General features: G+C 41.5%; 1 protein-coding gene across 1 annotated transcript in view; it reads left to right on the forward strand.

Annotated features, from left to right (window-relative positions):
• Window positions 1-14,775, forward strand: part of APP (amyloid beta (A4) precursor protein) — a gene marked incomplete at its 5' end in the record, with an annotated part of 149,423 nt that overhangs the window by 33,101 nt on the left and 101,547 nt on the right. The window contains 2 exons of the mRNA XM_010148064.1: window positions 2,878-2,990; window positions 4,436-4,629. Coding sequence (XP_010146366.1) covers window positions 2,878-2,990; window positions 4,436-4,629 — 307 coding nt within the window. The remainder of the gene's footprint in view (window positions 1-2,877; window positions 2,991-4,435; window positions 4,630-14,775) is intronic.

Raw genomic sequence — 14,775 nt, forward strand, 5'->3', positions numbered from 1 at the left:
GTTAAATGTGTAATGGTGGGATACAGGTGGAAGCTTGTCCATAAATCAAGTGTTTGAAGTGCTGCTTTCTGATGGATTTGTGTTTCTATTAGACTAGCTCAGGCAAATAAATGTTGCGGTTCTTATCTGAACTCAGTTTAGTTCATCCAACTGCCACTTGAATGTTAATTTATTAATTAAAAATCAAAGCTTTGCATTTAAACTTCACTAATAACTATAATAAAATGAAGGAAAAATGTTTCTATGGTGTGAGCTCTGTGTGTGTAAATAAGGGCAGAATTAAACCTTATCTGTAATAAAAAATAGAATTTAAGGCAGTAGCACTCATGCAGAGCTGCAAATGATTGCTACTGCTCAGGTTTGCACACTTCTAAATAATATGTTAATAATGGGATGTTATATTAAGCCACCGCCCTTTTCCCCATCTCCTTTCCTTCTGCAAACTGGAGGGGGCTTGTTCCAATGAACTGTGTTTTTCTGTGAAGTTCAGCAGTAGATTGCAAAATGGAACCTCACTCAAAATGATGATTTGGTTTACTGTGAGGATGCTGTTACCTTATTTTTAAGGAATCTAATTTCATAAAGCAGATGCGTGTTATGTATATAAAAGTCAAATTTAATACCATACTTTGTTATGTTAAAATGTCTGACGTCTTTAGTATTTTGATATATGTTGGTTGATATAATCGAACACTCAATTTTTTTTTTTTTAGGTTAATTACATACTGTTAATCACACTAAAGCCCGGGCTGTGTTACCTGGAGTTTTTGACGTATAGCTTTCCATTTTGTGTTTGATGTCTGTAATGCAGTGATACATCAGTATTTGTCACTTTTGCTGAAATGATGTAAGCTTATTTTTCTGAGTGATGAGATATAATAGCATTAATTGCTTTTTAATTTCACATACAGTATTTTGACAACATTATGGGTTGTTAGGGTGAATGCAATAGCATCATGCAGGGATAGGCAGAAGTCAGATGACCTGGGGTTGCTGCATGCGGGATTGTATGCACAACTTCTGAAATCTGTTCTAGTTCGCTGGAGTAAAATGCAGTCTAGAATTTTTATTTCTTTATCAGTTTCATAGAAGCATTTGCCATAAAGACTGCTCTGAATGATCTGCATGCTTGAACAGCCAGCAAAGTATAACTGCAGTTCTGCATGAAGCCGCGTGTCCTAGGACAGCAAAGTTGGGGTACTCTGTCAGTCTTCAGCAAAAAACCCGCATGCCTGCTTAGCGCTTAGGTACTTGGCTAAACTGAAGCATTAGCAGTTAGTTATGTACTGAGTGACTTTGGGTATGAGGATGGTTCCCTACAAAGACAAGTGTAACTAAGAACAAGGTGTAAATTTATTCGGATAAATATCTGTGCAAGCTTTGGGTGAGATACCACTGGGAGCAGAGACTTAACAGAAGCTGTCAATTTTGTATTTTGGGTTACCAAAAAGTGTTTTAACTCATTATTTTCACAAGTATATTTTGGACATCTCTAGAAGGCATTTCTGCTAATAATTTGCAGGCATTAGAGTATGTCACTGAAGGATAAAGATAACAAAATTCTTGGTTTTCCCCTAGTAAACTGACTGGCTTTTAAAGGCTTCAGATCAAAACTACTGACATATAGCAAGGAATTTCATGTGAAATACATGTCTGGGTGATTAGCAAAGGTATATACATCTATTTGCTGAACTCTGCTTTCTCCCGGTGCATTTGGTGTTTCTTATTTTTAAAACTGACTTCATCAGCTCCCCGAGACAACCCTCTACTGAACAGTAAACTTGTAGTCATCTCATTTTGATCAATTAACCTGGTATTGCATCTGTGCAGCTACTGGGCCACTTTGGTTTGTTCATTTAACATAGAGAGGCTGTTGTTTTTTGGAGGTTACAGGCAAGTGTGCTTCAGGGAGCTGATGATTTATGCCAGCTGAGCCATGTGCTCTCACAGTCCAATGTCTGTTCTGTGTATTAACTTCTCAGAAATGCTCCGTAATTTTTAATCTTAAAAAATATCTTTGAGGGGGGTTGGGGTTATTTAATTGCAATGCCAGAATTGTACAGAATTACAGTGATTTTAATCTAATAAGTCACGTACCTTGTCAGCAGTTTCTTTGTATTCGTTAGCACTGAAGCTGGGAGCACTGTTTTTCATTAGCGTGTAAATTTTTGTCTTACGGCTGAAGACAGCACAATCTCTCTGGTCAGTTATGTCCTTGGTAAAGAGCCTTTTTTGCCACTTCAGTCTGAGCAGACACTCAGGTGACCCATGAATCATGTTGTTCCCTGGCTGATGAGCTCCACTTGCTCATCAACCTTCTGGGCTAACCTGAATTCATGTGGCTGATGAAAGGAGGTTGCAACAAAGAGGCTGCATCAACAAAAATAACTAAGTGGACTATGTTGCTCTTAGTTCTGTGATTCAGTAGAAATACTCTCAAACTCTTTGAAACAATGTGTTGGTGTCAGATTTGTTTGTGGAAAAACAAAGTACTTCGAAGCACTTCAAACCTTCGCTACCTACCACTGCTCAGATGTAATTGTCCTTCCCCATCACTGCACTCCCCTTCCAGGAGCTGGGTCCACCAACTCCTGACTCCTGGTGTTGCACCACGCACGTCTTTGAGTCCTGCAAGCTTCACGCTGGGTATATGGAAGTTTTCATGATCTAATGCATCTCTCAGATCAGGCGGGAGCTGCTTTCAGGTGGAAAGTTTGAAGCAGGTGATAACAGAAGCACTGTTTAGAAACTGTTCCATTCTTTTCACACAGACCTGCCACTCATTCCAAAAGCTGCCCTGTGCCTAGCTAAAGGTTTAAAAGGATGAGGTACTGGAAGCAAAAATAACGTTTTTCTGTTTGTTTGTTTTCCTTTCAGTGGGTGAGTTTGTGAGTGATGCCCTTCTGGTACCAGACAAGTGCAAGTTCCTTCATCAGGAAAGGATGGATGTGTGTGAAACTCACCTACACTGGCATACTGTTGCTAAAGAGGTATGTTCATCTCTCTTAAAACTTCCTGATGACTTTACAGCTGTAACACTCTTCTGAGGATGAGTTTGCATATAGCAGTGACACGGAAAACAAAAAGCAGTACTTAGGAATGTTTGAGTGAATGCCTTTTTGTTCTGCTTTGTGAGGTAGGAAATAGGAGTCACTCTGCTGAGCACATCGGAGTCCACGACTGGGTACTTAACGCTGACCTTTGGGCACTGACCCTGTTTCGTAGCACTGTTGTTTTTCCCCACATCCGCTCACCCACCCATTGTGTATTCTGCCTCCTCTGTCTTCCTGTGGTAGTGCTGCTCTGGAACTAAAGGTTGATCCCTGATGCCTCGGCACTGTCCACAACTTAGATATTGGTATGCCGGGTGCTTCGCAGAGATCAAACAGGCCTCAAAGAATGCAGTGTGTGAAATTCAGCATAAAAGGCTAGGGGAGCTGATAAGGCATAGGATTAGTCAAAGGTATTTCGCAGTCAGGCACAGAGTTTTTACAATTTACCAGTGCTTTACTGAAAACAGAAATAAATCTAATGTTATAATTGCTGATGCGTTTTGGACATTTTTGTCCTTATGTAGAAAGGTTGCTGGAATGAAAACTGAGATGAGCTTCAAGAAGATTTCTGGCTGCTGCTTTGTTTGGAACCTCTTAGTTTGTATGTTATCCCACCTTCTGGAGATCAAAATGGAAATGTGCTTAGCAGCTTTTCAGATTTTCAGTTCTTGCTTGAATCATTCTGTTGCCCGTCAAATAAAGCATATGAAGCACGAACCTTCATGCCAGGCAGATTCTAGTCCATCTTGAGTACTTGCAAAGGGGGAATGGCATAGCCTAGGAGAACATCGGCACTGCACCACTAAACTATTTTCCTTTTTTTCACCTGTCCTACGTCACTATATTTTTAAGGTAGAATTATGCATGACTGAGTGTTTTCCAAACAATGCCAGGAGGCAGTCTAGTGGCAGGTCTCAGACCAGATACAGTCTGCTTCCAGTATATCATATATTTTAAACGTTAACCTGTCTTGCAGTAAAATCCTTAATAACATTAATGTCAGGATCAGGATTAATACATGAAGTTATTATTCTGCCTTCGAGTTTTGGGTTTATGAGGCAGAGCCTGTGAGAATTCTAGGCAAGAGGATATGGAGTTGTCAAGTGTATGGGAGGAGATAAGCCCTTCCCTACTGACAAGGGCTAAAGGGCAGGCAAAGGGAGAGCTTGTTGCTTACGGTGGTCACGCAGACACAGGAGAGAGCTACCTACAGTGTAGGTAGTGGATGCACATCTGACCACTCTAAATTGTGTTTCAAAATTCATAGATAGTGAGGTTCACCCACTTAAACCTCCTGAGGCACCACGTGGCCCTTGTTTGCTAGAGGTCTGTGACACTTTTTCTGGCTTCCTCCGTGACAATAGCGTTGCTGTTTTCTGTAGTCCTGTAGTGAGAAGAGCATGAATCTGCATGACTATGGCATGCTGCTGCCCTGTGGGATCGACAAGTTTCGTGGTGTGGAGTTTGTTTGCTGCCCGTTAGCAGAAGAAAGTGACAATCTTGATTCAGCTGATGCCGAAGATGACGATTCAGATGTCTGGTGGGGTGGCGCAGATGCAGACTATGCAGATGGAAGGTAAGAGTGATTTTCTACCCTTCAACTTGTTATTATCACCTTATTAAAGATCCCAAAAATATGTCTAAAAGACCTCAGTGTGGGTCACTGCTGCTTCTTCTAAGTGAGCTTGCAACTACAGTGGTGGAAAACATCAGTGCCCTACTCGTTTATTTTTCACTTTCTACAGAAAAACTTGTTGTTAATATAGTTACTGTGCTTTTGATGCTCTTTTTTTTCTTCAGTGAGAACTGTGGCTGTATTGATAAGAAAAATGCTTAAATACATACTTTTTGACAACTACATGTTAAATATTGTACTCTTAAGATGCTTCATGTGCAGTCTGGGGTACTGCAGCAGATACTCAGCCAACACTGGAGGTTTTGAAATGTCATCTTCCATAACAGACGTTATCTGTGTGCCATTATTACCGTAAGAATATTTTTTTCTGCTGAAAATTACTTTCTAAGTGGCATCTAAAAGAAAATCTGTTTTAATAGCTAGCCTTTGATTCATTAATACGCTACTGTTAAGTTGGAGTATGGAGGTTTCCTTTACAAGACAGTGCCGTGGAAAATACCGTGCCTATCTTTACCCTTTAACATCTCCTGTGCATGTAGGCTGATTTTGAGCCAAATATGGCTTAGGACTGTGTTGTAACTGAGTGGTCTGGTGCTGTCAAAGCCTTTTCATATGACTCTGAGTGTGTTAGACAGCAGTTGGTCAGAGAACAGTGTTGCATCTTTGCTGCTGAATTCGAACAACTCTCTAAGATGGCTTTCTTCATAAAACTGAGATCTGCATTTCAATTCTATTTGTGCTCCCTAGACTTCCGTTACTGCATACTGTGCTAATGCAGCCTTTCTACTTCTTAGGTGATGATACTGCATCTTTTATAAGTAATACACTAAATCAAAAACTTGGGGCAGATTACAGGTAGTGTCAAGGAAAACCCTGAAAATAAATGGGGACTGAATTAAGTGAATAATGTGGAATGTTAATGGTTCTGAATTGTGTTAAGTATAATCTAGATGGAAACAAGTTCAGGAACAGTGTAGAGGTGCAGGACAGAGATTGAATTGCTGTAATTTGGTGCAAAGAAGTCATGAATACAATGAAAAATTGGAAACCGTGTCACAGTGGGCATCTAAATCTCTCCTGTCAAATCATTAGTAAGTCTTGCAGGGAAGAGTTCTTTGAATAATGAAATAAGTTTAATTAAAATAAATATTTCCCCATTGTAATTTACTGTCATGAATGGGACTGAATGGTCAGGGCTCTTTGACGCAAGAAACCGGTGTCAAGCAACACTGCACCTTCTGCCTTGACACCTTCAGGCTTTTTACTGACTTGAACTTCCAACAGCTGTCAAAGTGTCATAATTTATAACCCTTTCAGTGAGATTTGTAAACCAGCCTTTGGACTGCTGCTGTGCCACTTCTGCATATTTTATTCAGATTCTGATTGGAACATGTCTTAGAATAAAAAATGAGTACAGACCTTGTTCTAATTGAGACAGATTTGCCCTTTTTCATCACATATATATATACACCTATGCACACAAGATAGTTACATAGACCTTATATATCTATTACCTATCTCATATTTATTATATATGCCTATATGTAAAATACATAGATACAGAACTTTTCATATATCTGATCAGATGCCTAAAATTTTTTAAATAAAAGGGCTCACAGGAGTGTGTATAGACTAGTTTTGTTTGTAAGACAGATTCCTGTTATTCCATCTTTTTCATGTTTGTCACTGAACGTTTAATTTACTATTCTAGTCTGTTTTGGTCCTCATAAAGCAGTTTAATATCTGAAGAGATGAGTTCAAGAATAACTTCATATATTTTGTATCCTTTAGGAGTAGAAGCTGTAATTGCATTTGAGTCCATTTCTCTAGTTCCAAGCAAATACTGAAAATTTCTTTTCCCCCCCCCACTCCTGTCCTAAAGAAGTGCATGGAAAAGGAAATTGAAAGGATCCTCTTTTATGGGCCACTTATATTTCAACTGCAGATGAAGAACCAAGCAATTTGTAGTTATTTTACACTGACTCACTCATATTTCTTGCTGCCTCTTCAGCTTCCCGACTGCATACAAACTGTGTGTGCTAGAGCCAGAAACAATAATGAAATTCAGTCATATTTTTAAAAACTATTAATTTCTCATGCAGCAGTAGGTGGTACTTCAAACTTTGTCTGCGTATATTCATACATATATGAGCATATGTTTGTGTGCATATAAATAATATATGCGCCTTTGTCCTAAGCTGAATATGAGGGAGGAGAAAGGAAGTGTAAAGTAGGGGCATACTTTGCTAATGCTAGGTTCACAATATTCTCTGCTATAACACCACCTCTGTTTGAAGGGTTTGCTTAGGTCTGCGTGTTTTCACCTTACACGGGTGATCTCACACTGACAGTGTTTGCTTTGTCCTGAAGCCTTCCAAAGAGTTCAAAACCCCTTTGTGTGTGAGCACATCCTTGGCATGACGCTGCACAAAGGGAGAAGAAAGGGGCTGGTGCCTCGTGCGTCGGCTAACACCTACCCTGCTGCTCGGCAGCTCGGAAGCAAAGCCCTCTGTCAGAGGAGGTTTGGGTTCTTCCTGGAGCCCGCTCTGAGCAGGCAGTGGGTATGCTGTTAAATCAGTTGGGCAAAGCATCCATCAGCGTGTTTTCCTCACTTGGGAATTGTGATAGCTTTTACTTGTGTCAGACCAACTGGGCGCAAGTTGTGGGTGTCGTCCCGTTGTTGGCCGTTCAGCACGCACAGGGAGCACTGCAGGTCAGGAGAGATGCGCTGTGCGTTTCAAGGTGGGACCTCAGTCATGCCGGGGAGTTCTTGTCTTTGCTGTGCCGGTCATTTTTGTGGCCACTGCTACGAGTACTTTGTTCATGCAAAGATAGGAAAATTAGGAGACGTGAGCTGGTCCTTTAGGAGAAGAATTTTGTGTCATTACCCTGCTGCATTGTGTGACAGGAATTCAACAGCATTCCTGTTGAACCAGTTACTAGGTTGACTTTTTTACCCCTTTATACCCAGAAGTCATGGTTTCTGGCTAAAATTAGTTGCCAGTACCACGTGAGTACTTCAGTAATTGCTCTTTCTTCTATTTATTTGTTTTATTAAAATCTGGATTTGGTTCAGTTGTACGAATAAGGCCTTTTAGATGCTTTTGCCATGCATATCTGTTTGTTTGGTATTGAGTTGCCAAGTGGTCCACTCCTCACACCTAAGCAGAAACAAGTCTGCTGTAGATGCCGCCAGCTGCAGAATTTCATGTCCTTGTTTCTCACGTCTGGCTGTGGAGCCTTCTGCTCTGTAGCTGTGGGTTTGTCTCTCACCCTGCCTATGCCCCATACTTCTCCTGGGGAGCGAAACCTCTAGGCTGGCTGCTTCACACTCCCGTCTCTGTGAAACACCACTGGGAGATTCTGGGCACAAACCCCCGTTAGTGGGTGGTGGCACAGTGATTACTGTGTGCCTTCGCACATGGGCCTACAGAAGGGCTGTGGCTGCTTTAAGGCACCCAGGTCAAACTGAAGGTGACATTTGAGGTAGAGGTGCCAACTTGAAAAGCAAATTATATATCCTCATTTCTCAAAACTCCCGTCGTGACAAAGCAGAATCCAGCAAGTGTATTTTGAAGTAACTTTATATCTCAAACTATTCAAACTAAATTTTAAAATATTTGCATTTATGATTCTCAATAGAGGAACCACATTGAAGTCATTAATCTTGTGAACACTCTTCTTCAGACTGTCTTGTATTTTTACTCACGACTCTGGAGGACTGCACTGTCTTTCTCATTTTGTGGTGGGTGTTACCTTCCGCACGGGAGGAAGTGAAGCTCAGCAGCATCTGTGCCATCGGAGTGCTCAGGGAGGCAGCTTGGGCTGCAGAGCCCTCAGTCAGCCATTCTTCCTGCCTGGCATCTGACTGCCACCTGCATCTGAGCAGGAAAGGATGTGGCTTGTCGGCAGTACTTGGGGGAAGGAGGGTGTATTTTGGTGATGGGTGTGACATACCCCCTTTTTGTTCCGGAGGCCAAGTAGCAGGATCTGCCCATGCTTTTGAAATTGCATCATGCCATGCTCGTCCTGAAATAGCGTGTAACTCTGACTAAGAGGTCACGAGCGTTTTTCAGGAGTGGTGTTCCTTGCTGTTCTCCACACCTTTAATTAAAATTTACCTTGAAGACTGCCTGAGGGACAGCCAGATGCAGGTGCTAGCTTTCAGCGTAGGTGCAGAGCTCTCCCTGCGTAGCTACAGCTCAGTCAAGTGACAGGCAAGCTCTGGCTGCCCTTGAGACTCAGCACAGCCTCGTGGCCCTCCTGCCTGTACCTGTGCACTTGCTGGAAGCTTTGCTGTCCTTCATGTCCAAGAATGAACGTCTTCAGGAGCGGTGTCCAACTGGAAAACTTCCAAGTTTTCTCTGTCCACATCTGTCTCATACGTGCCTCTCCTGACCTGCCTGTCACTCAGCAGGAGGCCTCCCAGGCCTTCGTTCCTACCACACAGGCTGCTGTCATTTTCTTCTTTCACAGCAGGGAAACTGAGGCACAATAAATCTCATTGTTGAGAGTTATATAGAAAGCCTTTCTTTAAGTCCTGTGGCTCAGGAGCAGAAGACAGTGCCTTAATTTCAGTCAAGTCTTATTTTTCAAGACAATCTGAATATATTTTGAAGGTCCAAAATAGGAGATTTAATTTATCTTTGTTTTTCCCTCAGCAGGTTAGGCCAAATTAACTCTGTCTGTTTGGTGTATAAGATGTATGTTGAGGCTGATGTAATGACTGGGAGGTGTTGTAAATGTTGCATTGTAGGGGGTAGTGTGTTTTATAAGGGTTTGGTTTACAGTTTCTTGTATACTTCTGCCAGGTGAAGTTTTATGGTTTGTTCATACTTGCCTTTAGAATATTTAATATCGTAGTTTTTTTAATGACAATAAATAATCCAATAGGGTGCAGTCCAGTTTGTGCTGATAATTGGGCATCTGTGAAGTAAAACTAAAATAAATTTGTGCTATGTTGCATGGTAATGATGATGTTCTCTGGTTTTGCAACCCTGTACCAGACTGAGCTTAAGGATGAGTGCTCATCTCCCAGATGCTGCAAAAAAAGTAGTTGAAGTGCTGTATCCTTTCTGACTCCATAAAGAGCTTTTTTGTCAATGGTATTTAAAAAAAAAAGTGTTTTCTTAATTGCTTCCTCCAAGTCTAATACAAGAAATCCTGAAAGGCTTTTAAAACTTGTCATTTTTTTCCAACGGTGGAAGCACTATTATAAATGTGCCTGTTATGCTGAATTCTTTCCAGGTGAGACCCTATGCTTTTAATTATCAGTCTTGTTCTAGCATTTGAGAAAGAGGAGTCACAGGGGCTTGACAGAATTGCTTTGCTGCGTAATTTGTTAAAGATCCTCACTTGACATGGAGGAAACTTGCATTTTATTTCTTTCACTTTCTAGCACTTTTTTATGTCTTTGTGTATGACAAGTGGTACAAAGATGTCAACACACATTTTACCTAGCGTCTTCCCTTCAGAAATGTCTGTGAGTTAACCTCAACATCAAATCAGTTACCATCAAAATTCCCCTGAGTGCTGTCATTAAATCAGGCTGTCACAAAGTGTGTTTAAATTGGCCACGGTCATATAGTGCTGTGACCTCATACAACACACACCGAGTCCTCGTGGTGTGTCATGCTGCTGCCTTGACACCAAGTGGGCAGGCAGGCAATTGCGGTGTCTGCCTGTGGCACGTGTTTGAGAAAAATGCCCCAAGTCTAAATAGTGACGCATAAGCAAGTAAATCTGGTTTTAGACAAGAGTCAGTGTGTGTATATATATATATTAAAAGTAAAATTTAATGGGGTTTAGTCATATCTATACTTGGGGAATTCTCTTTCTTTGACTAACCACTGCTTAATTCCCTTTGTTTGGGTCTGTAGAGCGTGCCAGAGCAGTGGGAGATTTAGTGTGGACAGGAATCGGGAAGCTGTTGGTGTTAACATTGTGAAGGCAGGCGAACGCTGCAGCCGGTGTGGCTGTTCTTCAGTGTTCTCTGTACTCGGAGTTCATCGACAACGGCTATCCAGAGCATGAGATCTTCTTGTCCCATTTCTCCCCATTACATCTCCCTGTGTTTCTCTTGCCCTTCTTTTTCCCCCGCTCATCTCTTCATCCACCCCCAGAATATGTATTTGGAAATAGAGCACGAAAGAAGAGTCTTTATGGAATTGTTTGACCTGGGCATGTTTCTGGCCGTTACATATCAACTGACAAGGGAGGTTAAGAAGCAGTAACCAAATTGCTCTGATCTTCCTCCTCTGTTTCTCTCATGGGTAGTTTAGTCTCTTTGGCACCTGAACCACAGCTGGAAGAAACAAGCACGACTTGAACATGGAGGGGAAAAAAGGGCAAAACTAGGAGGATTAAGGTGGTGGTGTTGATACGCTTTGCCTCCTCCCATTTCTAAGACAGATTTCTGTGTTTTGTCCCCAGAGAGCCTTAAATGGACAGGCTGTCAACCATATCATAAAATCACAGAATGGTTTGGGTTGGAAGGGACCTTAAAGACCATCTCGTTCCAACCCCCCTGCCATGGGCAGGGACACCTTCCACTAGACCAGGCTGCTCAAAGCCTCATCCAGCCTGGCCTTGAACACTTCCAGGGATCGGCATCCACAACTTCTCTGGGCAACCTGTTCAGTGCCTCGCCATGCTCTCCGGGAAGAACTTCTTCCCGATATCTAATCTAAACCTCCCCACTTTCAATTTAAACCTGTTACCCCTTGTCCTGTCACTACAGGCCCTTGTAAAAATTCCCCCCCAGCTTCCTTGTAGGCCCTCTTCAGGTACCGGAAGGCTGAAGTTGTCCTGTGTAGGCCATCAGCAGCTGGGTGTCCGTCGCTGAGGTGTGCCTGCAGGGAGGCCAGCTCCAGCACCTGGAATAAACCCTTGCGGTGACCACGGGGACCCTGGCGTGTTGGAGGCCCCAGGCAGCAGGGAGGTGCAGCATGCCTGAGGAAGAGTCAGGCCCTGAACCGTGCCTGGATATGGAACGTGATTGCTGAAGAGATGAGGGAGGTGGGGGCGCAGCTCCTTGAGATTCTTAATATGTCTTAAATACTTCAATTTCTGCTTCCTCATACTTTTATGTAGCGTGCAGTGATAGCATGTATATCGACCATTCTTCCCTCCTTCTCTCCCATTGTTCTTGCTGTTGATGTTGTCTTGTGCTAGAGTCAGAAATCTGCGGTTTAATTGGAAATCCACCTCTGAGCCCAGAAGATGTGTCTGAGGAACATAGAAATAGGGTATCTGGAGTCCGTTTGAAGTTTTTGCTATTCTAAAGATACAGTGTTATCATCGATCAAGAAAAAGGAAGGTGCCAAGGCTAAATTCTTCATTGGAAACATGTTCACGGGAGGAAAAAGAAAATTAACATTTCATCTCTGTTGAGTATTCACCTTTTGTCAAGCCATCTTGTCACTCACATTAAAACAAACAAGTTCTCACTGATGTAAGCTTTTTCATTAAATTGGAAAGTAAATTTCTAAAATTTCAGTGAGAAATGCTCCAGTGGGGGCCTCCTAAATTATTCTTTAAAACAAACAAACAAAAAACAATAAACAAACAAAACCCACATGAATCTACCACTTGCTCCTCAAGCACTTGAGCTGCTGAAGGTGAACAAGACACGAAGCAGTGTGGAGCGTCTGTAACACAGGTTCTGACTTGCAGTAGGATGGATAAAAAGATTTCCCTTTTCCATACTGTGCATACTGAGCTGTAGGTTGTTCTTACCCCTGAAAATCTAAGGAAAACCAAGACTTGTGCCAGCAGTGGTTTGCCTGTTGCAGTGGTTCAGGGTCTGCTTGGCAGGGAGCTCAGTCGCCCGTGATAGAGAGGAGCAGAGGGGCGCAGCCAGGGGCAGTGTTCTCATCAGTTGTCCTAATACAAATTGTTCCTAATTGGGAGTCAGTGCCCTAAAACGAACACTAAGAATTGCAAACTTGCTTAGCTTTTTCTGGCCTTTTTTGCCATCTTCTGAAGTTTGTCATCAGTATAGGTTAACGGCAATTACTGAAATAGGTGAATTTTGTGCTATGTGAATTGTCCACTAAATTAGTGTTTAGGAGAAGCTGAATTCATTTGAGGAGATAGTGGAAGGTGTTCTGATTTTTACAATACAGTATTTCAGCTAATTGTTCCTATCTTCTTGATTTTGTAGCAGAACTGTTAGAAACTGAAATGGAAAAAAGCACTTCATACTCATTCTGAAACATTATTAACAATACAGCTTAGCTAAGAACTTCTGTTTTTATAAGTATTTTAATGATATAATCTAATTGCTTTTCTTTATAACTTAAACTAAGGCATCACCAAAGAGTAGGCATAATGTTGCTGCTTATGTTGAATAACTCTAGAAGCATTTTATCCTCTTTGCTGTTTTATATGCTATTAGCATATTCTGTGTCTTAACATTCTTCCATTAATTGGGTTTGTTTTTCATGTTGGCTGTTAATTAAAATTTGGGTAGTTTGTGATACGTTTTAAATAACAATTTTTTTTCCTTTTTAACATGGAGGTGATTAAAATAAAATTCAGAAAGCACAAAAACACCAGAGCATTAATGACTCTAGAAAGACTGTCAAGTGTTGGATTTCTTCTCAGGACAAATAAAGTTAGAATGGAATTGATGAAACAGCGCATTGCTTTGAGAGGTAATTACAGCGATGCTGAGCTGGTAAATCCAATCACCATTTAAGTATAAAGCATTAACTGAAGTGATGGATGAGGCTATGGGTGGAGAGGATTAATCTAATTGAGGAAGTGATGAGTAGAAGATAGCCGGGCTTCTCTGACCCCTGATGAAAGCAGTTTGCTACCTGTGCAGGCTTGTTTCAGGAGGTTAATGGCATCAAACTTAGTTGGAGGTTGACGTGCAGAGAAGGATTACATTTTTTTGACCTCACAAAACAGAGCCGTAGGCTGCTGTTTTCTGTAAATAACAGGCAAAAATTTTATAAGCAAAAAATCTTGTTGTCACTTATAATGACTTCTGATGACTAAAATGTGGGAGAGAAAGGCTCCCTTTATAGGTTCATGTAGTAGTAATCAACTCAAGAAACCCTTCTGATATGTCTGCAAGAGGTTCTCAGAAGTTCTTGTGACATCATGATACATACCCCACCCCATTTCAAGTGCTGAACTATTTATAATGCATGAAAAAAATGAAGAGTGGGAAATTTACAGCTGGGTTTTTCAACATGTACTGTCGCAGCAGCGTGATTGTACTAGTGGATGCACAGCCCCATAAAGTTACCCAGCAGCTCCTGCTCTATCTTACCTTTAAGTAATATATGTAACAGTAGTTTCTGTGGCCTATACTAGATGGTTTGTGGAAGCTTAAGAATTCCACCTTTTGTGAGGCTGTACTATTAACAACACAGTGCAGTAAAACATTTTCTGTAGTAAGTACTTTATTTTTCCTTCACTAACAAAGGCCACACGCTTAGAATATGTGGATGAAACAGCAAAAACGTACAGGGGATTTTTTTTCCTAACAGAAAAGGTTTCTGATCTTGAGTGCAAATGCTTTGGCTTTGGTTACATGATGACCATCCATTTCTTCACATGGGATCTCTAGTTTGATCACTGCTGAAGAAAAAATCAAACTCAAATTGTGACTTGAGTGAAGCAGAGAAGGTTAAAACACTAAAATGTTGACCTGGAGAACTGGATCTACGCTTGCTACTGCCATGAAAGTGGTCTTGTAGGCTTGCCGTGCTGGGGCCACCATAAAAAGCTTTCTTCTGGCCTCTTGCAGCTGCTGGTGGTAGCAGCTGTGTTTAAAACATTTAAGGTAGTATGTTGTCTGAATAATGTTATTCAGTGTCTTAAATTGAACATCCAAAGTTATGACACGTTTCTGGTATTTTTTTGCTTGCTTTCCCAGTTCTATGCAAAGTTATTCTTCCAGTTTTGCTGTGTTGTCATTGTGTGAGAGTACCGAGGTGATGAATGCCACAGGCAGGTGAAGTGCTTGGTTCAGTACCGAGTTCACGCTGTCTGCCTCCGATAAGCTGTAGGAGAGAAGGTTGGACAAAGAGGCACTGAACAGTCCCTTCAGAGTACAGCAGGAGTATTGTG

This window comes from Eurypyga helias, unplaced genomic scaffold (assembly GCF_000690775.1).
Source record: "Eurypyga helias isolate BGI_N326 unplaced genomic scaffold, ASM69077v1 scaffold8263, whole genome shotgun sequence".
NCBI classification, from domain to species: Eukaryota; Metazoa; Chordata; class Aves; order Eurypygiformes; family Eurypygidae; genus Eurypyga; species Eurypyga helias.